Genomic DNA, 22,881 nt, shown 5'->3' with positions numbered 1-22,881 from the left:
TAAGGACAATGCTAAGGTCATACTGGTAATAAGTAGAGGAGACAGAATTTAAATCCAGACCCTGTGACTCTAGATCCAACTCTAAATCTAAATCTAAATACTGTGCTGGGGTAAGGGGTGTTTTAGTAGGAAATTGGCATCCCTATGTACAAAGAGGAATGTTGACCAAAGCCTTTGATTCAGTGCAGATAGCAGAAGCAGATAGCAGAATAAACTAGAAATCAGAATCCAACAATTTGTTATTTAGAAGAGACACCCTTGAAAGAGAAAGACACATACAGAGTTAAAATAAAGGGCTAGAGTAGAAGCCAATATGCTTCAGCTGAAGTAAAAAAGTCTGGGGTAGCAATCTCAGGAAAAAAAAAAGTAAAAATAAACCTAATTACAAGAGAAAAATCAGGGAAATTATATTATCCTAAAAGGTACCATAGACAATGAAGTAAGAATTTTTTATAGTAAGTTTCTCTGATAAAGGTCTCATTTCTCAAATATATACTGAATATAGAACTGAGTCAAATTCATAGTCATTCCTCAATTGATAAATGGTCAAAGATATAAAAAGTCAGTTTTCAGAAGAAGAAATCAAAGCTATCTATAGTTATATGAAAAAATACTCTAAATCTAAAATTAAATGCAAATCAAAACAACTCTGAGCTACCACCTCACACCTGTCCGAAATGATTAATGATTTAGGGGACGAGGGAAAAATAGGTATATTAATGAACTGCCAGTGGATTAGTGAACTGGCCTAACCATTCTGGAGGACAATTAGAAAGTATGCCCAAAAGGGCTATAAAACTTGCGTACTCTTTGACCCAGACACACCACTTCTAGGTCTGTATCTGAAAGAGATCAAAGAAAAGGAAAAAGGACCTAATTTGAACAAAAAATATTTAGAGCAGCTCATTTTGTGATGGGAAAGAATTAGAATTTGGGAGATATTTATCAACTAGGGAATAGCTAAACAAACTTGGGCCTATGATTGCAATGGAGTACCATTGTGCTATAAGAAATTTTGAGGGGAGTGGTTTCAAAAAAACATGGCAAGAACTATATGAACTGATGCAAAGTGAAGTGAGAAGAACCAGTAGATCATTGTGCACAGTAACAGCAATATTGCAATGATGTTCAACTGTAAAAGACTTGATCATTCTAATCAATACAATGATCCAAGACAATTCCAAAGGACTAATAATGAAAAACAATTCTATCTTCAGACTCACTGAAAATTGGAGTATAATTTTCTCACTTTTTAAACATTTTTTTTGCTTTAAAATAAGGCTGATATGGAAATATGTTTTGCATTATTTCACATGTATTATTATTATCATATTGTTTGCCTTTTCAGGGGGTATAGGAGAGTGTAAGAGGGAGAGAGAAACTTTGGAACTCAAAGTTTAAAAAATAATGTTAAAAATAAGTGATAAATTAAAATGTTAAAGAAAATAGCTATTGTATACATAGTGCTTACAATGTGCCAGTCATTTTGTATTATTTCATTTTATCCTCATAAGAACACTGGGAGATAGATCCTATAATTATTCTCATTTTTACAAATGAGGAAACTGAGGCAAACAGAAGTTAAGTAACTTGCCCAAAGTCACAGGGCTAGGAAGTATTTGAGGTCAAATTTGAATTCATGTCTTCCTGACTCCTGGCTTGGCACACTATCCAGCTTACCACCTAGTGGTGGATACACATGAGGAGATTTGTTAACCTAAAAGTTCTATTTAAATATCATCTATTATTATGTGATGGTTTAGAAAACATTCCTGAGACCAGAAGGATATAATAAATTATTCTTGAATCCAATCTTAAAATTATTTCCTGTTTTATATACAATTTTCCTGATTGTACTTACTTTCTTTAGTCTAGTCTCTCTCTAATCTCTTGACCCTCTGATTCATCTTCCACATGGCTGCCAATCTGAAATTCATAGGTTCATATTCTAATTGGCCTCTATGCTTATTCTTTCCTTTTACCAAACCATCCACCCCTCAACTGTGAAAAATAAAACTTTCTTTTTTAAATTTTTTTTAAATTAAAAAAATTTTAAATAAAACTTTCTAAAGTACAAATCTGAGAATGTCATTTCTCTGCACAAGATGCTTCAACAGCTTCTTCCAATATTTAACAACTGGCTCTGAGTTGGGGGGGGAAAAATATATGCATGTATATCTATAGATAGATATACATGTTTATGTTATATATACATATATACACACGTATATACTTCAAAGTTTAATATGCGTTTTTAACTTATTCTCCATCACTCTTTTAAGTCCAGACAATCAAGAAAAAAATAAATCAAGCCCTGATTTGTAAAATTTGTTGCTTTCTGAGGGGTAAATGTTCACACAGAAAATTTAGCAGTCTGCTTCCTGAGCCAGTTAAAGGTGCCTTCAGCATACTCTATACTAGATACTTCTCTTTTAGAATATCTTGCTTTCTGTAAGGTTCACCTCACATGTTAACATCCAACAAAAAGCCTTTCCTGATGTTGCTAGGTTTCAGTATCTTCCCTACCAACTACTTAGTATTTATAATGATAATATTTTGTATTGAATTACTTTAGCAGATATTGTATCCTACACCTAAGAATATAAGCTCTCTGAGGGTATAGACATTTTTTCTGTCTTTATAAAAAAGTCTCCGGCTCCTAACTGAGTTATATAATAGACATTGTAAGTGTTTAATACATGTATGTTGAATGAATGAATGAGTGAATGGTTTCCTGAGATAAGAAGCTTATGGCACAGGCAATAAACTTTCTAACCTAAATGATTATTGAAATTTGGCCCAAATGAAGGCCATTTAAGTTTATTCATTTCTGCATGGCACTAATTATTTAGAAGCCCAAGAAGACCAAACTCCATAGAATAAAGAACTATTAATCAATCATGATTTTATGGTGCCTACTATGTGTCAGGCATAGTAGTAAGTGTTGGGAATACAAAAAAAGATACAAAACACAGTTCTTTCCCTCAATAAGCTTACAATCCAATGGGGGAGAAAACATGCAAATATATACAAAGCAAGATATATATATATATAATAAAAGGGAAATAATCAATGGAAGGAAGGCACAGGAAGGCACTAGAATTAAGACAGGTTGGGCAGGGGGTGGGTAGTGGAAAGCATTCCAGGCATCAAGGACAGCCAGAGAAAATACATGGAGCCTAGAGCTGGAGTGTCTTTTTCATAGAATAGCCAATAGATCAGTGTCACTGGACAAAAGAGTTGATGTTGGGGATTAATATGTAACATGACCAGAAAGATAAAAGGGGACTAGGTTATGTAGGGCTTTGAATGCTCAACAGAACATTTTGTATTTGTTCCTAGAGGTAATAGGGAGCAACTAGACCTTATTGAGTGGGAACAGTGACATGATGATGACATGATCTGACCTGTGCTTTAGGAAAATCACTTTAATTACTGAATGGAAAATACATTCACTAGAACTTAGCTTATTTATCAAGAGCAGAAAGAAGCTCCTGGCTGAATCTCAGGCCTTTGAGGTCAAGCTAAAAACTACTTCTTCCCTCAAAAAAGTTACCTTTGGAGTTTGGGGTATACAAATAGACTATGGGGACTATCTGTATGTGCCGACCTAACAGCGTATTCATGAAGAGATTTAGTTTCCAGGGTTGTCCTTTTATGGAGGCCAGAATTAGGCAAAAACATAAAATGGAAAATCTGTAGCAATAGCTGAGCTTCCAGGAGTTTCAATACTTGAATTAAACTTGGCTTTGGCCCAATACCGTGACTTCCGCTCAGCTTTTCAAACTATTTTTAACTGTTATAAAATACAGTGCACTGAGAAGCAATGTTGCAAGTGAGGGTCCGCTCAAAATACTTGAAGAAGTGCTAGACATGCCATCTGGAAAATCCAAGGGGCAAAATGAAAAGGAATAACTGAAAGAGAATAGAAAGGTTGAAATTTGACCTGAAAGATCCAGAGAGAAAATGAATGAATGGCCAGTAGATCTGGAGTAATGTCGTTTTTCAGGAAGGAAAAAAAAAAGTGTTAATCAAATACATGAAGGAAAAATAGAGAAGAAAGGGGGGGGGCATTATATAATAGGTGCCCCATTGGTTCCCTATGCATCTAGGGGCATATATTTATACTATGCAATGTTTTAAATTTTTTAATAAAAATTTAAAGGATTTTAACATAATTGTTAATTTGTGACATTTGGATGCTGTCCTAGATGTAAAGAGAAGAACAAAATGCTGAATTTTTATTGTCTCTTTTATTATATTTTGTGTTACAAAGTCTCCTTGGCACATATTCAAACACCTTCTTTCTGCATAACTGTCAATAAGCTGTTAGGAGCAGACCTCCTTAATGACATTCCATTATTCTATGAATTCCTCCTCACTCCCCCTTTCTGGTTAGGCACTGGTAGAAGCAAATAGCTAGGCCTTACACCATGACCCCAAGGTTAAAAGCCTTGGAAGCTTTCAAGTTAAAGAGAGATTCCTGATTCCTGGGTAAAAAAAAAAAAATCCTCCTTTGTTAATTTTTAGGACTTGCTAAAAACTTGGATTTCCCACAAAGCCAGGTCAGCTTTATCATATGCATAAATGTGGAAAAGGAGGTGGGGTCATGCCTTTACTGTTCTTCAAACCCCTTCCCTCCATTTTGGGGGCAGATTTGACTTTATTTTCATAAATGCTTGTGGCCATTGTACTTGAATACCAACCATGATTTTGGAAATTGGTTAGTAGCATAACATAAAGAAATAATTATCCCTTCAAATTGACATCAAACTGGCACAATACTTAGAGCAGCGGACATGAAGACAGGAAGAATCAAATTCAAATTCTGCCTTAGATATTGTGCAAACTTGGGAAAGTTGTTTAACCTTTGTCTGCTTCAATTTTTTAATCTGTAAAATAGGCATAATAATAGCAACTATTTCCCAAGAATATTAAAATGAGATACTATTTATAAAATTCTATGTTAAACTTAGTACATTATATAAATGCTATCTAAAAATATGAAACCTCATTTACTGATCACACATGTGCATATGAATATATACATAGATACTGTGCATTTTAAAAAATCCCCTCACTATATTCCTCAGTTAATTTCAATTGTCTTTGACAAGATGTGACATAAAGAGATAGTTCAGATGTTAAATCTTGAGAGCCATACAGAGAGTAAAATCAGTGCTAATTAGAGGGGCTACATTTGTTCTATTACAGCTAAGGACACATTTTCATGTCATTTTAAACAAATGTGTAGAGCAATCGAACTTTTATTACTAAGCTCAAAAATCAATCAAGTATTTATAAAGTACCTACTATGTACCAGGTACTGTGCTAAGCACTGAGCATACAAAGTAATACAAATGATACTTCCTTCTCTCAAGATGTTCACAATCTAATGTGGAAACATAATGATGCACAAACAAGGTAGAGACAGGATAAATTGAAAGTAAGCTACTGAGAGAAGTCACCAGTGATAGGGGGTATTGGAAAAAATTTCCTATAAAAGGTGGGATTTTATCTGGGACTAGAAAAAACCCAGCGAATTCAGGATGTGAAATGAGGAGAGAGTTTATTTTATGGGGAAAAGACCGTGAAAATGCCTAGAGTGGAGAGATGAAGCATCTTGTTTGAGGAATAGCAAGGAGGCCAGTGTTTCTGGATTATAGAGTACATAGAAGAGGGGCATAAGGAATAAAAATATTGGAGATGTGTATGGGGAGCAGATTGTTAATGTCTTCTAACACCAAACAGAGGATTTTATACAGAGATTATAGAGAAAAGCTTATTGAGTGTGTGTTGGGAGCGGGGGTAGGGTGGTGGTGGTGAGAATGTGACACAGTCAGATTTGTGCTTTAGGAAGATGACTTTGACAGCTTAATGGAGGATAGATTGAAGCATGAAGAGACTTATGGCAGAGAGAACAACCTGCAGGTTATTTCAATAGTCCAGGTGTGAGGTGATCAGGCCTGGCATAGGAAAATTGCAATATCAGAGGAGTGAAGGGAGGTATATGTCAGAGATGTTACAAAACTAATTGCCAGACCTTGCCAATAGATTGGATATTGGGGGTGAGAAAGGGTCAGGAGTTAAGGATGGCACCTGGAGTGTGAGCCTAAGTGACTGGGAAGATGGCTGTGTCCTCGATACTAATGAAGAATTTAAGAAGAGGGAAGGGTTTGAGGGATAATGAGCTCATTTTTTGCCATGTTGAGTTTAATATGTCTACTAGTAATCTAGTTTGAAATGTCCAAAGAGCATTTGGAGATGTGAGACTGGAGATGAGTAGAGACTGGGATTGGATAAATAGATATGAGAATCATCACCATAGAGATGATAATTGTATCCATGTGAAATGAAGAGATCACTAAGTAAAATAGTATAGAGGGGAAATAGAAGAGGGCCCTGGACACAGGCCTGTAGAATATCAGGGTTAGCAGGCCTGACTTCAATAAAAGTCCAGCAAAGGAGAATGAGGTGTGGTAAGATAGGAAAGAGAACTAGGTGAGAGTAGTATCATGAAACCTAGAGAGAAGAGAGTATCAGGGAGAAGAGGGTAATCAACAGTGTCAAAGGCTGCAGAGAGGTCAAGAAGGAAGAGTATTGGTAAAAAGGTCCATTAGATTTGGCAATTAAGAGATCATTAGTAATTCTGCAGAGAGTTGTTTCAGTCGAATGATGAAGTCAGAAGTCAGAATGTGTAGAGTTAAGAAGAGTGATTAACAAATGAAGTGGAGTCATCTATTGTAGAGACCCTTCTCATGAAGGGTAACTACAAAAATGAAGAAGAGATATGGATTGATAGCTAGCAGGGATTGATAGAGCAAGTGATATCAGGTTTTTTTTTGAGAACGGGGGAGATAAGTGCCAAGAAAGTAAATTGTTTTTAATATCATCATTGTCATTGTCGTCACCATCATCTTAGGTCAGCTACTGCAGTTATGCATCCAAGCTTCATTTTTAGGATCACAGAAAAGGGAGGGACTGAGCAATACTAAAGTTAGGCTTCAAAGAGATCAAAGAAGGGAAAAAAATTTGTATATGTAAAGACATTAATATCAATTTTTTTGTGGTGGCAAAGCACTGGAAACTAAGAGAATGTCCTTGAATTGGGACATGACTGAAGAGATTATAGTGGAAGAATGCAAGAAAATACTGTTTTCTTTAAAAATTGTCAGAGGGGATGGTTTTAAATAAAGCTGGGAAAATTCGTATGAACTGATGTTCTACTTAAGTAAGTAGAATGAAGAAGTGCTTAAAGAAATGAAAAATAGTAACTATAAAAACAAACAACTTAGGAAGACTTAAGAACTCTGATAGATGCAATAATTAACCATGATTTCAGTATACAACCCAACACCTGAGAGAGGTGAAGAACTAAATATGCAAAATGAGATTAACACATTTGTACATATGGGCAATGTGAGAATTTGTTTTGCTTGAATATCCATATTTCCTACAAGTGTTTTATTTTTCTTTCTTTTTTTTTCCATTGGGATTAGGGTGCAGGAAGTTGAAAGTGAGAGAAAAAAATAAATGCTTGTTAATCGAAAAAAATAAAATTTAATTAAAAATAAAGAATAAATGGCTAACAACAAAGTAGTCAGAGAATGACCTTCTCATTCTGACACCAAACCAGAGTTAGTTCAAAGGAACTGAGGTTGTGAACTAATGGAAGGTTGTAGAAGAATCAAAACTGAAAGATACTCTTTCTCTGTCTCTCTCTGTGTGTCTCTGTCTTTCTCTGCATTTTTCTATTTCTCTCTGTGTTTGTCTCTGTGTCTCTCTGTCTTTCATAGGCACCAAGTCTAACTCTCATACAAAATTAATTTCCCTCTTCTTCCTTGACTATTTATGGTCCAGGTACTGCTTGCCTCACTCCAGTGATAGGGAACTTCATAAAGCAATCTTTTCCATTTTCAGTAAACTGCAAATTCTGAGGAAATTCTTTATACCAGAGACAAAAACCTACTTTTGTGTAACTTCTGGTTCTGTTTTCTGGACTTAGATAACCCACCATACTCCAGCCCTTCAAATATTTGATAATGGTTATGTCTTTATTCTCCCATCTGATGGCAGAAAATGAAGAATTATGAAGCCTCTTGATGAGGGTGAAAGAGGCAAGTGTCAAAGTTGGCTTGAGGCTTAACATAAAAAAAACTAAGATCTTGGCAAATGGTTCCATCCCTTCCTGACAAATAGAGGGAGAAGAAATGGAAGCAGTGACAGATTTTATATTCTTGGGCTCAAAGATCACTGCAGACAGCAATTGCAGCCATGAATTTTTTTTAAAGCTTTCTCCTTGGAAGGAAAACTATGGCAAATCTGGACAGCATACTAAAAAGCTGAGATGTCACTTTTCTGACAAAGGTCAGTATAGTCAAAGCCATAGTTTTTCCAGTAGCATGGCTGTGAGAGTTGGACTATAAGGAAAGCTGAGCACTGAAGAATATTTTCAAATTGTTTTGTTGGAGAAGATTTTTGAGAATCCCTTGGACAGCAAGGAGATCAAATTAGTCAACCCATAAAGAAATTGATTCAGGCTATACACTGGAAGGTCAAATACCAAAGCTGAAGCTTAAATACTTTGGTCACATAATGAGAAGATGTGACTCATTGGAAAAGATTCTGGTGTTGGGAAAGATTGAAGGCAAAAGGAAAATGGGATGGCATAGGGTGAGATGGTTAGATAGTATCATGGAAACAATGGACATGAACTTGGATAGACTTTGAGAGATGGTGGAACAGAGAACTTTCTGGCATGCTATGGTCCATGAGGTCACAAAGAGTAGGACAATATTGATTGACTGAATGACACAACAAAATGTCTGTATTAAGTCTTCTCTAGGCTGAATATTACCAGTTGGTTCAACTAGTACCCTCATTATATTTGGTAGACCTTTCAGATAATCTTTAGTTTGGTAATGTTTATCTTAAAAAGTGGGTGCAGAGAAGAAAAAGAACCAATAGAAATGGAGAATACACAGGAACTATCATCTTTTGTATTCTGAATAACCTAATTCTATTAACATGACCAAAGACTGTATTCACTTTTGGCAATCAAATCATAGTCAAATGTGGCTGGCAGTCAACTGAAAATCCAATCTTTTTCTTACCAATTGTCACCTAAGGCACATCTCTCTCATACTAAACTTGTGAATTTTTTAGCCTTTAGATTTGGACTTTACACTTGTCCTTATATTTATGTTGTTAGAGTCAATCAATTATTTCTAGCCTGTCAAGATCTTTTTGAATTCTCATTCTGTCATGCAACATGTTAATGATTTCCTCCAACTTTGTGACATATAGATTTGATAAGCATTCTATTAATATCTTCATTCAGTATATTGATATGATATGTTTAACAGAACAAAGTCACAGACAGGATCCTATGATGACACTCCATTAGAGAACTCTTTAAGAGTTCAGTCAAAGAAAGAATGAATGCAGGTAAATAATTTATAAAGTATTTTTAAGGTTATATGAGCAGAATTCAAGCTTTGCCAACTGGGGATAGAATAGAAAAGTATGATTGTCTTTAATCTCAAGGAGCTCCCACTTTAAGAGGGAGACAACTGATATATTAGTTGTACATAGATCTGCTAATCAAGTCTTTTAAAATGATCATTCAATGGACCATCAATAGATCATTCAAGGTCATGTTTCCTTACATTTCTCCACCTACTTCATAAGTTGAAAATATCATAAGAGGTTTTGTGAAACATTTTGTTAAAATCTCATTATGTTATGTAATCAGAACCTACTCTGGTTGTCAGGAAAAAGTACAGCGTCACTTGGTCTTAGTGAATCCATGTTTGATCCTAGTGATAAATGCTTCAATTTTTAAATGATTACAAACCATCCACTTTAGAATTTTGTTTGGGGTTAATGTCAAACTCAGTGATATTTAGTTTGTGGATTCAGTTTTTCTTTTGTTTCCAATCATTAAGCAACCTATCCCATTTTTTCATGACAGTTCAGAAATCATAAAGGATTGTATAGTGAGATCAGATATGGGAATTATTTTAGCATATTGTATTTAATTTTTCTTGCCCCAGTGCTTTGAACCCTCTACCATCCCCAATCTGAAGAAGAAGACAAAATGAAATAGCAATTGAGTAGCTTTACTTTCTCTTAGACATCAATTAACATGACCTCATACAACCAAATGGTATGTCTATTCATTTATTGTTTTTCTTTCTGCTTTGAACTTACCAAAAGGATTTTTTACTGTTGTTCTTAACATTTTTAAAAGCCTCTACTCATTCTAGGTATTAACTATCATTCAAGTCAATGCCATTCTTTTGAATTCTTCCAACTTCTTACCTTTTGCTCATGTCTTTGGTAGGAGAGTTCTGTGTGAAACAACATTCAATCTATCTTTGCTTCCCAATTTCTCTTTATTCAAGATTAGTCAAGGCAGTATGTATAGTACAGTGGAAAGGGTATTGGATTTTTAGAGTTGGAAGACCTGGGTTTGAATCCCAGATCTGTTATTTACTACCTGTATAGCCTTGAACAACTTCTCTAAACTTAAGTTTATTTATCTATAAAATGAGGGAAATATTCCAAATGACTGAAAGGTGCCATTCATATCTAGACCTATGATCCTCTAAACACTGTAAATTGTTACGTCCACTTTATGAGCTCATTATGGCACTCAATTGCCTAAGTTCATACACTAGTCTCAGTAATGTTTCTCTAATAGGATCTGAGAGTCTGGTAGTGATTTGGCTTCACTCTTCATATGGGAAGGAGGCAGAATCCATGAAGAGAGATGCTCTAGGAGAATACAAAATAAGAACTAAGCAGCACAGTATAAACAAAAGTTATTTCCAGCATCAATAATACCCTCTTCCATTGCTCCTTTACCTATGTACGTGATTTTTGGTGACCCAGTAGAATTAAAGTTACTTGAAGTTAGACTCACTTTTGTACTTGTATCCCCAGTTCATAGCAGGGTACCTGGAATATTGTTTACTGAAATATTGATTTTCAAGGTTATATGAGCAGAATTCAAGCTTTGGTAAATTTTACCAAGCTAAGTCTTTATTTGGCTCCTGGTGAGGCACTCCATGTTTGTCTTCTGAGGCCTAGACTAGTTAAGTTTGGAGAAGTCCCTCTCCAGGTTTTCCAGAAAATGTTTTTCATCTATAGCATCTCACGGACTGTCCACTAACTCATAGCAGGGTTATCTCTTGGAAGAGTTATCTACACTGATAATACTAGGTTTATGTAGCTGAAGTTGAATACTGGTGCCAAAGTAGGGAACCACAGAATTCAATTTTCTCACTATATTCTGCTCCCCATAATTCGTCCTTTTGGGGCTCTATACTGAATTGATCTTGGAATAATTTGAACAACACAGCTCAGGTACCCCACAGGAACAACAGAGACAAAAAGGAAAAAAATGAAAGAAGCAGGGGTGTTCCTGCAAACCTTAAAATTCAGTGGGTTGGAGGTGCTCTGTTTAGGTACTAGGAGGGAGAAGATATAAAGAGAGTATTGATGAGTCCTAGGTTGGTCTATTTCTATAGAAAATAGAGACTAGTTTGAACAGGGCCAAAATGAAGTATTTCATAGCCCCTAAGAGGCTGCTATAACTGTGAGAGGAAGGCTGTGGGAACTGGGTATGTAAAGCAGGAAGTTTCAAAATCAAATAGATGCTCTGATACACAAGTGTGTTTTGAGCTGCATATACCTTTTGTTGGTCAAGCGACCTTTCCATGTAGACCACCTGTTAGAAAGAGCTCATGCCCTGGGGAAACTAGTAAGCACCATTTCAGGAAAGGATTACAGAAAAGTCAGCAAAGGAGCTGAGCTATGTGTGAAGCTACCACACTGCTGGGAGCTGAGTTGTAGAAGTTGCCTATAAAGAGAGAAAGAGCATCTCAAACTGTGACATTGGAAAAAGAAACTGAGGAAAGAGAAATATTGCCAAAGAACATAGACAAATAGACATCAGTGGGAAGTACCTATGTGGTGATGCAAACCTTCCACTTTCCTTTTTTTTTTAAGCCCTACACATAGCAATATGACAACTTACATTCTAAGATTATAAAGGTCTCCGGAACAAAGTTGCTCAAGAACAAGAGGTTTGTCTTTTTTCTTTTAATTCACTAGAGTCCTACAAGTGAATCCTCCCTATCTCCCTAAATTTTAATCACAATTATTATGTAAATACATCTAAGAGAAGCTGGTGGCTACACTTCATAATTTGCCAGATACTGATGTTTCTAAATCCACTAGAGGGGTCAATGAGCCAGAGGAGTGAAGGGTCCCCAAAGTTTCTTACACAAGTGTAGTTTTTATCATCATCATCATCTTTATCACCATTCTGTTCTATTTTCAGTGTTAGATGGGAGCTCATGGTATAGAGAAAAGAATACAATTTTTTCTAGGGAGAGGACCTGGATTCAAATCTCACCTTTGCTACTTACTAGCTGTGGTGCCTTGGGCAAATCACTTCAATTCTTAACTTCCACTTCCTCATATGTAAAATTAGAGGTTTGGATTTTCAAATTTCCTTCTACCTCTAGATATAAGAACTTGCATAACTTTTTTAATGGCTCTGGAACATGTTATACTGATAATCTTCCTTCATGTTTGATGTTTGATGAATTATTGCACAGTTGGATAAAATGATAATAATGGTGGTTGATGATCATTAGTGTTGTTAACCATAACTGAAACATTAGCAATAAAAATAATAAATTGCTGTGTCTATATTATTGTTTTTTTCTACACAACAAGCCTAAGGCTAAGAGCCAAGATGTTTGAGTTCTAATCTTCCTAATTGCCCTGTCTTTAACTAGTTGTTTGATTTTAGGTGAGTCTTTCTCACATGTAAAATGCATGATTCAGACTAGATAATCTCTAAGCTTTAGTATAACATTACAATTCTATGGTTCTATTGTTTTAAAATCCAATCCACTGTGCAGAAAATTATAAAAAACCAATCACATCAGCCAACCCTTGGCTGCCACAAAAACCATTGCATTGTTTCATGAAAGCTGAAGCCCATAAGGATATTAAAGGGAACCAGCCATTCAGCTCCAGACAACTAGATGAGTCCAGAATAATCCATCTGTCAACTTGGGAGGTCCCAGCAGAACAAGCCAAAGCAGGGGTCTCTTACATAATTTAATCATGGATGACCATTATCCTTTATTAGCAACTGAACTTGCACTGATCCACACATTATGGACTTGTCAGCTGATGCCCACAGAGACCCTGATCCAGTTTTGCATGCCAGATGCTAGGTCTGGTCCAGAAAGACAGCCTCCTTCTGCCTAACCTTTAGATTTTCTACAAAGAGATCAAGAGATTGAGGTCTCTGTGGGGAACTTTAGTCCTTTCAAAACTAGAAGTACTTTTAGACTTCTAATGAGATAAGATATGTAAAATGTTTTGCAATGCTTATAGTGCTATATAAATACTATTATTGGTTGTATTAATATTGTTATTTAGACCTCCTAAGGAATTCTAAGGTAACCATATTAAGGTCATTACATAATTAGACACATCTAGAACAGGTATTGTTTGATGACATGTTTATATTGACATTTATTTTTGCATAACTAAAAACATTTCATTTGTTATGTCCATCTATTTAATAAAAATATACTCTCTGCAATTCCATGTAGCTATGGGTCATGGAAAGCAGACTGCTATAGCAGAAAGAGATCTAAACTTGGAGTCACATGAGATTTGAGTTCAAATCCCTTCCCAGTTCTGTCATTTGTTAAATATGTTAGGGTGGGGACATTGAGATGAACTGATCACTTCTACCACTCCATCAAAAAGTAAGTGATAAAATGGGAGGGACAGAACTTTACCAAGGTGGGAACTCATCTCAATTTTATCAATCAATCAAAGGTAATCCAGCTAAATGTGGAAAGATCTTCATCAATTTAGAGATCTCTGATGAGCCATTGGGCAAATTGGATGACTTTGTACAGGAAATATGTTCAAAGTGGCTGAGGAAAATTGATCCTGCCCCCTTATTCTTCTATAAAATAGCAGACCAGAACAAAACTGAGGTATAGAGATTCCAACAAACAGTTAATGAGAGCTAGCATTGCATTTAATCCCTCTAAGAAGTAATCTCTTAGGGAAGAGAACAACCAGTCTTTGGCATTAGCCTCTTCCCCACTCTCCATCACCTTGCAGGAGGATCTTATAAACATGTGGTGTCAGAGGATTTCCCATCTTTCCACTGGCATCCTAATAACATCTCTGAAACAGGGCCAGTGGTGTTTTCATTGGGGGCCAAATATCAATAATATTTAGATTTATGGGTCCCCAAGGAAATCAGCAAAGAAGCCATACCATGCATAAGGAGAACTTTATAAATAGTCCCTGAAAAAGAGAAAGGGACTACCAAGGAACTGGGGGATGTAAATCACCCCTTTATCATATGCCTATTCTTAAGTCCATTTTCCCCTGGATTTTAGATGTATTAGTGTAATAGTCTGTCAAATAATATTGGAAGGATGTTTTATGTCAAATGTTATTATTAAGGCAGTGTGGTAGCTCAGTGGAAAGGATGCTAGCACTGAAGTCAGAAAGACCTGAGTTTAAATTTGGCATCAAACACTTATTAGTTGTGTGATCCTGGGCAAGTCACTTAACTTCTGTTTGCTTCAACTTCCTAATCTGTAAAGTGGGTGTAATAATAGTATCTACCTCCTAGGGTTGTTGTGAAGGTCCAGTGAAATAATTGTAAAGTGCTTAGCACAATGCCTGGGATATTGGAAGTGTTATATAAGGTTAGTTATTATAATTGTTATCATCATCATTATTGTATCACATTAAAAATATTGCCTTTCTAAAAGATGATGTTATCTGTATGATTTAAATGATAATCTTCCCATACTCATAATGGAGAGAGTGAAGAACACAGATGAGGGTTCATGAGCTATAGCATCAGAAAAACAACTCTACATCCTTAGCCCCTCAGGTTACTATTATAACATTGAAGAGATATAGTAATCACATTCTAGGTACTCAGCTCAATCAGTATTGGGAAGACTTGGGATAGTTGCCTCAGACTAACATATGTAGCATCCAGAGGATATATGCACTAACTTATTGGTACCTCAGTTTTCTCATCTGTAAAATGGAAGGGTTACAATTCTGACCAAGTAATTTTCCCTAGCACAAATCTGACCATGTGACTTCATTATTCACCCAATTCCAGTGGCTCTTTATTTCCACTAGGATAAAATGCAAATTCCTCTATTTAGCTTCTTGAGCCCTATACTACCTGGACACAACTTATCTTTCTAGTCCAGTGGGACATTTCTCTTTCTCCCACACTATGTGATCCAGCCAAACTGACCTTCTCTCTTTTCATGAGGTACACTGGAGCTATTTTCTCTGGGCATTGGTACTATTCATCCCCTCCATGTCCAGAATACCCTCCTTCCCTACCTTTGATTTATAGAGTACCTATCTTCCTTCAAGATGCAGCTCAATCACTATCTTATGCATAAAATTTTCCAGTGTTAGTATCTTCCATCCCACACTACTGTTCATTCATACGATTTGGAATTTTTTAATTTATTAGGCTTATACTTACTCTGTAATTTATGTGTACTTGTCTCCTTCAGTTGAATGCAAGTTCCTTTTGAGTATGGGTTCTTTCCTTCTTTGTACTTATATCCCTAACACTCAGTACAGTGCCCAGCACCTGGCATAACAAGCATTTGATAAGTATTTGAATGATTAATTGACCAAATGAATCCTGATATGTCTTCCATCTCTATGATTCCAATGCCTTTAGACATGAAGAAATAAAAATGCTAGTGATGCAAAGAGCAATGGAAATACAAAATGATAGGTTTTTGGAAGGCTGAAGCATAGTAACAACCACATTTAAAGATATAATCAAAAATATTGTATATACATAGGAAAAGAAGGTGGGATGGTTAAGTAGCAAAAATGTAGGATGACAGATTTAGAAACTAAGTATTACATTATTAGCCATGAAATATTTTATTTTTTTTAAAGAACTGCAGGCTTCCCTGTAGTCCTTTGCATAGGTCTTTTCATGACATATGAAAAGACACCAATAAGAATCACATGAGATGATAATATAATAATAGATGGCATTTATATAGTTCATTAATATTTACCAAATGTCTTATGTATGTTTTCTCAGTTCTCGCTCACAGCATACCTGTGAAGAAGGGGCTGTTGTTATCCGCATTTTATAGGTGAGGCAAGTGAGATTCAGAGAGATTAAAGGACTTGTCCAGGATCACAGAGTTAGTAAGCAAGCATCTGAGCTGGAGTTTGAACTGGTTCTGATCATTTGTGGGACTGTTGTGCCAACATTAATTGCCCATGTTGTGAATTCACCCAAGTAGCAAAGTAAGTAAATATTTTCTTACTAATTTCACATATTTTGTAGAGTTTGAATTCTTGGCAATTTAGTTTGAGTAAGGACATCAGTGTCTGGTGTCTAGTACCTTATCTTGCCAGGTGATCTTCAGAATCTTCCTCAGACAATTCAAATGGAAGTGATTCCATTTCCTGGCATGGTGCTGATAGACTGCCCAGGTTTCACAGACATACAACAATGAGGTAAACACAATGGTTCTGTAGACCTTCAGTTTGGTAGTCAGTCTAATACCTCTTCTGTCCTATACTTTCCTTTGGAGCCTCCCAAACAGAGCTAGCTCTGCCAATGCATGCGTCAATCTCATTATCAATATATACATCCCTGGAAAGTGTACTACCAAGGTAAGTGAACTTATCCACAGCATTCAAAACTTCTCCACTTGCTGTAATGGATGGTTCCATGTATGGATGGTGTGGTGGTGACTGATGGAGCACCTGTGTTTTCTTGGTGTCAATTGTTAGGCCAAAATTAGCACAAACAGCAGAGAATTGATCTATACTTCATTGCATCTCATCTTCAGAGGCTGCATTGAGTGCACAATCATCTGCAAACAGAAAATCATGCACCAACACTCCCTCCACTTTGGTCTTAGCTAGCACTACTCCAATGTGCTGGCTATGTTGTTTGAATGCAAAACATACACTTGCAAAAGACTATTTTATGGAGAGTTCACACAGGGCAAGCATTCACATGGTGATCAGAAGAAGCGACACAAGGACACTCTCAAGGTCTCTCTCAAAAACTTTGATTGTGTGACATGGGAGACATTGGCACAGGACCACTCAGTATGGTGTGTCCACATCAGAGAAGGTGCTGTGCTCTATGAGCAAAGCAGAATTGAAACAGCTCAAAGGAAACACAGGATGCGCAAGTTTGGAGTATCCACCCCAAATGTTCACATGGACTATTTGTGTCCGAACCTGCGGTAGAGCATTCTGAGCTCTTATTGGCCTGATCAGCCACAGTGGCACACATTGAATCTTGATTCAAGCATAGTGATGTCATTTTGGTCCTCCTGGAGAATGAAGGACAACAACCAACCAACCAACCAATTTGTGGAGGGAATAGCTTACAAAATAGAACTTTATAGTTGGTTAACCCCTCATTTTTGCTTAGGTAGATCTGAAAGACTCCATAGTCAGAAAAGGATAACTAAAGATAAAAAGGATAACTAAGGGCCCAGCAAAGCATACATAGTCATCTTCAGAATAGGATCTTGATAGGAAAAATGGTAAACATTCCTAGAACTCCCTCCTAGAAGTGTGAAATAGGAGGAAATACTGTGTGTCCAGAAACTAGGAATTGTAAGTTATTCTGTTACTACATGCTTATTCTTGAACACAGCTCATTGTTTGCCTTTTGATGGCTCAGAGTGAGACTAAACAGCAATTGTTTCTTTTCTGGCCAGAAATTCTGAGGGTCTTTTCCTTCATGCTTGATTCTTTTGTGAAAGCAAAGTAGACCATCTTTTACCTCAATTCTCACAAAGCCTTTAACTACTGAATGGGTGTTGCCTCAGAAATACCAATACCTGGGAAAGATCTTAGCTTCAAAAGGCCAAAATCTCCCACCGCATCCTGAGCCATATCCAGTCATCCTGATCTGTCTTGCCACTGGACTCTGCTGACTCTGGAGGAGAGAGTGGGGCTGATGATTTTGCACAGCTCTACCTCACTTAAATCCCATTCACTTGCAAGTCAAGACAGCACCCTCCTGATGTCCTTGGTCCTCTTTGAGAATGTAGGATGAATAACAATAATTCTTGAACCTACTTTTCCCTGGACTTTGCATGTTTTAGCAGGATAGTCTGTCACAGAATCTTGGAAGGGTGATTTCTGTCAAATGTTCTTATTGAGGCAGCTAGGTGGCAGAGTGGATAGTGCTCTGGGCCTGTGAGTATATATGTAGGTGGTAGTTCACAGCCAGGCCTGCATATATTACATGGGATTGAACAGACTCTACGAAGCAGACAATTTCATGGGGGAGGTACCTATACTATGGAGATGAAAGGATTATAAAATACATGGAAATCGTAAGATATTTTTAAACAGAAAGTAGTCCCTGACACATAGGTGGCTAGAGAATGAAAGGTTTTCTTTGTTTCATGCATAATGGGAGGTTTTATACTGGTGAAATGGTCCCTGCTATCACTATTAGCCTTTAAAAGACAAACAAAAATCCCTGCTCATTGAGGTAGCCTACTGTCTTCTCAGACCTGGTGGATTCTCCCCTCGATTGAGCACAGTCTCTATGGAGAAAAGGAGAAACCAGAGAAAGTCTTGGCAACCAACTGAACTGAACCAGAATTAGAAACAGAAATATCAACATGTATCTTTGCCTTGTATTCAAGAACGATATATTTGCAAGGTGAGTAAAACTTCTTTTTTGATGACCCTTTAGCAGTTTTAGGATGGTCACTTATACCCTGACAACTGAGGTTAGGTGGTGGCTGTCTACCACACCATATGAGGATAAATAGGGTCTTTGAAGGAGAATATTAACTCAACGAATTGATCTGAACTTCTCGGAATGGAGCTACAGAAGTCTATTTCATAGTTTTACTATAATTTTAATGGGTGGTAGGGAGTGATGTTAGGGAAAGATAATTGGGACTGCTTATTTATTTTCTAATTTGGCCTCACCTACCCCCTCCCCAAATCTCTCTTTAGATAATGATAATTTGCAAAGACACCTATTTGTTTAGAGATGAAGTGTGATATTAATGTAAGATAATACTGGTGATAAAAATAAAACTCTTAGCCAGATGCTATGTATACTTTGCTGGGATCTTTGGAGAAATAAGATCCAAATTAAAACTTGTGGGGTGGGGAGGGGAATTAGCCTAGCTTCCTCAAATCAGAGACAATAGACTGGCTTTTAAACAACAAAACATTGGAAATTTACATCCACATGAGAATATAATTTAAACCCAACAGAACAAGCCATAGAGCCTGTAGTATTCCCAATTGACCTCTGGGATTATGTGGAGCCACTGCACAGACTCTACCTATGAAGCTTCTGACTTCTGATCTCTCACTGTCAGTACAGTCCCTCTGATATGAGTTATCTTCCACAGCAAATGCCACTCATCATTTCAAATAAACAGCTGCTGTCTCCTAGATCAGGGATGTGATGTCTCATTCATTCATTTAATCAAACTATCAATCCATCAATTGACATGTATTATATGCCTTTGAGGTGCCAGGGACTGTGCTTGGGATACAAAGGCACAAATAAAAGAGTCCCTGTCATTAACAATCTTACTTTATATTAGGAAGGAAAACATACATATAGAGGAATATAAAAGTATACCATAAACACATATATATGAGAGAGAAAAGAGAGAGAGAGAGAGAGAGAGAGAGAGAGAGAGAGAGAGAGAGAGAGGAGGCTGGTTTTTAATTAATTTTTGTTGTTGCTGAAGGCAGCACCTCAGGGGATCAGGAGAAAATTGATGTAGAAATGTGTGCTTGAGTTGAATTTGGAAGCAAGAGGTAAAGGTGAGCAGGGAGTACACTTGAAGCCTGGAGAATGGTCCATGAAAAGGCCTTCATATGGGGAATGGAGTTCCATATATTGTATAAGGAATGATAGGAAACTCAGTTAGATGTATTGTAGAGGGGAGTAATAGAGGACAATAGTGGAAAGGAAGGTTAGGGCCAAATTACAAGGGCCTTTAAATGATAGCAAATTTATACTTAATCCTAAAGGGACCCGATAGAGTTTTTATTTTTTAATAGGAAAATGGCATTCTTACCTGACCTTTAGGAATTTATTGAGAAGGAAAGTGACATGGTCTCATCTGCACTTTAGAAAATCATTTTGGAAGCTATGTGGCTGATAGATTGGGGAAGGGAGAGACAAATTAGCTTTTGTATTAGTCTAGGTGAGGTAATGAGAAGCTGAACTAGGGAGGTGAGTCTACAAGCAAAGAAAAAGGGATACATACAAGAGATCTTGAGGAGGTAGAAATGGTGAGATTTTATGCTTGTTTGGATATATGAGCTGAAGGATAGTGAGGAATCAAGGATAATACCAAAGTTGCTAACCTGGGTGAGTAGGATGGTGATAGAAATGTCACCTTTCTGCCACCTTGACAGAAATAGAGAATTTTGGAAGAAGGGGTAAGTTTAGGGGGAAAGATGAATTCTTGGGATATCTTGAGTTTGAGATGACTATTAGATAACCAATTTAAAATATCAAATAGAGAATTTGGTGATGTGGGTCTAGAACTCATGAGAGAGACTAAGGCTGGATATACAGATTTGGGAGTCATCTTTATAGAGATGATAATTTAGTCTATGAGAACAAATCAACAATATAATAGTCCACTCAATACATTGCTTGGCTCTGTACCTTACAACGGTTAGAGTTAGGACCCTTAAAGCCTACGTCTAAATTCTGGTCAATCCACATTTGAAAACCATTCCTCTCCTTCCATGCAGTGAGAATATAAATATAAAAACCCTTATAGCTTCTCGTCTCTGTCGACATGTCGGTAGCAAGATGGCTCCTCCGGCTCCTGGTCCCGGGCCAGCCCCTGGCGGCCCCAGAGAGGTGGACGAGCTGTTCGACGTGAAGAACGCCTTCTACATCGGCAGCTACCAGCAGTGCATCAACGAGGCGCAGCGCGTCAAGCTTTCCAGCCCAGAAAAAGAAGTTGAAAGAGATGTCTTCTTGTACAGAGCTTATCTCGCACAGAGAAAGTATGGCGTGGTACTGGATGAGATCAAAGCCAACTCCTCCCCAGAGCTCCAGGCCGTACGGATGTTTGCAGACTATCTTTCCAGTGAAAGCCAGAGAGATGCAATTGTTGCAGACCTAGATCGAAAGATGGCAAAGAACGTTGATGTGGCCAATACGACCTTCTTGTTGATGGCTGCTTCCATCTATTTCCATGACAAGAACCCTGATGCTGCTCTGCCTACATTGCACCAGGGGGAGAGCTTGGAGTGCATGGCCATGATTGTGCAGATACTCCTGAAACTGGACAGATTGGACCTAGCCCGCAAGGAGCTAAAAAGGATGCAGGAGCAAGATGAGGATGCCACTCTGACACAGCTGGCCACTGCCTGGGTCAATCTGGCCATGGGTGGTGAGAAGCTGCAGGATGCCTACTACATCTTTCAGGAGGTGGCTGATAAGTGCTCCTCCACCCTGCTCCAACTTAATGGCCAAGCAGCCTGCTATATGGCCCAGGGCAAATGGGAGGATGCAGAGGGAGTTCTCCAAGAGGCACTTGACAAGGACAGCAGCCACCCAGAGACCCTCATCAACTTCATTGTTTTGTCCCAGCACCTAGGGAAGGCCCCTGAGGTCACTAATAGATACTTGTCACAACTGAAAGATGCCCACCGGTCCCACCCATTCATCAAAGAATACCAGAGCAAGGAAAATGATTTTGACCGGCTGGCTCTGCAGTGCACTCCGAGTGCATGAGAAGGGCCACAGGGATTTGTGGAGGGCCCCTTCCCCAGAAAGGAAGAATACTCCCTCGGCTGGCTACTCTTCCCAAAGCAAAGCACTCAGCTTTCCATGCAAGACCATTACTTTCAGAGCCAAAGGCTTGTCCTTTCTTGCAGGTTCTCTCCAGCTTCCCTCAGCTCCTTCTGAGGACTCTGGATCAGGCTCCTGGCCACAGCACCTTTTCCAATAAAGGCTCTTCAGTAAAAAAAAAAAACAAAACCTTATAAAGAACTTACTGAATTTATTGTTGGTCCTACTATGATATATACTCCAGTTCTAGAAACCAGGCTTTTGTCTTGTCAACTCATGACCAAAACCACACCTTTATTATTATTATGATTATTTTCTTTTTACTTTTCTTTTTCTTTCCTTCTTCCCCACCTCCCCTTCTGTTCCTTTCCATTCTCTATGAGCTATTTCCCTATCCTTAATCTCTGAGTGAGTCATTTCCAGAGTCAAACTGAGACCTGTTAAAGACCTTAGCTTAAAAAAGCCAAGGTCTCTGACTACGTCCAGGGCCATCTCCAGTATTCTTGATCTATATCTTGCCATTGGAACCAGATGGCTCCAGAGGAGAAAGTAAGGCTGGTGACTTTGCACAGCTCTCCCTCACTTAAATCCAATGCATGTCATGACATCACCTCCCTGACGTCATGGTCCTCTTTAAAAATGAAAGACAAACAATAACAACTGTGATAATCACTAAAGATAAAAAAAAATAGTCTTTATCTTTCCAAAAACTTACATTCTATTAGAGGGATTTTAACAATCAAACAAATAAGCATATGTGCAATAACTTGAGAGAGAGGGAGCTCTGAAAACTATGGAGATCAGGGAAGGCTTCCTGTAGAAGGTGGTATATGAAATGTCTTAAAAAAAAAAAAGCTAGAGATTCTGGGGGTAAAGGTCAGGAGCAGAGTGAATTCCAGTTATGGGAGAAAGCCTGTGCAAAAGGACAAAAGTGATAACTGGGGTATCTAGTTTAAGGAATAGCTTGCAGGTCACTTTGA

General features: G+C 37.5%; 1 protein-coding gene across 1 annotated transcript; it reads left to right on the top strand.

Annotated features, from left to right (window-relative positions):
• The first annotated feature begins 20,884 nt into the window (after positions 1-20,884).
• LOC118843478 (coatomer subunit epsilon-like) lies at positions 20,885-21,953 on the top strand. Its single transcript, XM_036751130.1, has one exon. It carries the CDS (start codon positions 20,912-20,914, stop codon positions 21,842-21,844), a length of 933 nt encoding a protein of 310 aa, XP_036607025.1. The 5' UTR covers positions 20,885-20,911; the 3' UTR covers positions 21,845-21,953.
• Positions 21,954-22,881: the final 928 nt, after the last annotated feature.

Source organism: Trichosurus vulpecula, chromosome 3, assembly GCF_011100635.1.
Source record: "Trichosurus vulpecula isolate mTriVul1 chromosome 3, mTriVul1.pri, whole genome shotgun sequence".
NCBI classification, from domain to species: Eukaryota; Metazoa; Chordata; class Mammalia; order Diprotodontia; family Phalangeridae; genus Trichosurus; species Trichosurus vulpecula.
The sequence above is the reverse complement of the archived record's forward strand: the minus strand, read 5'-3'. Positions and strand labels throughout refer to the sequence as shown.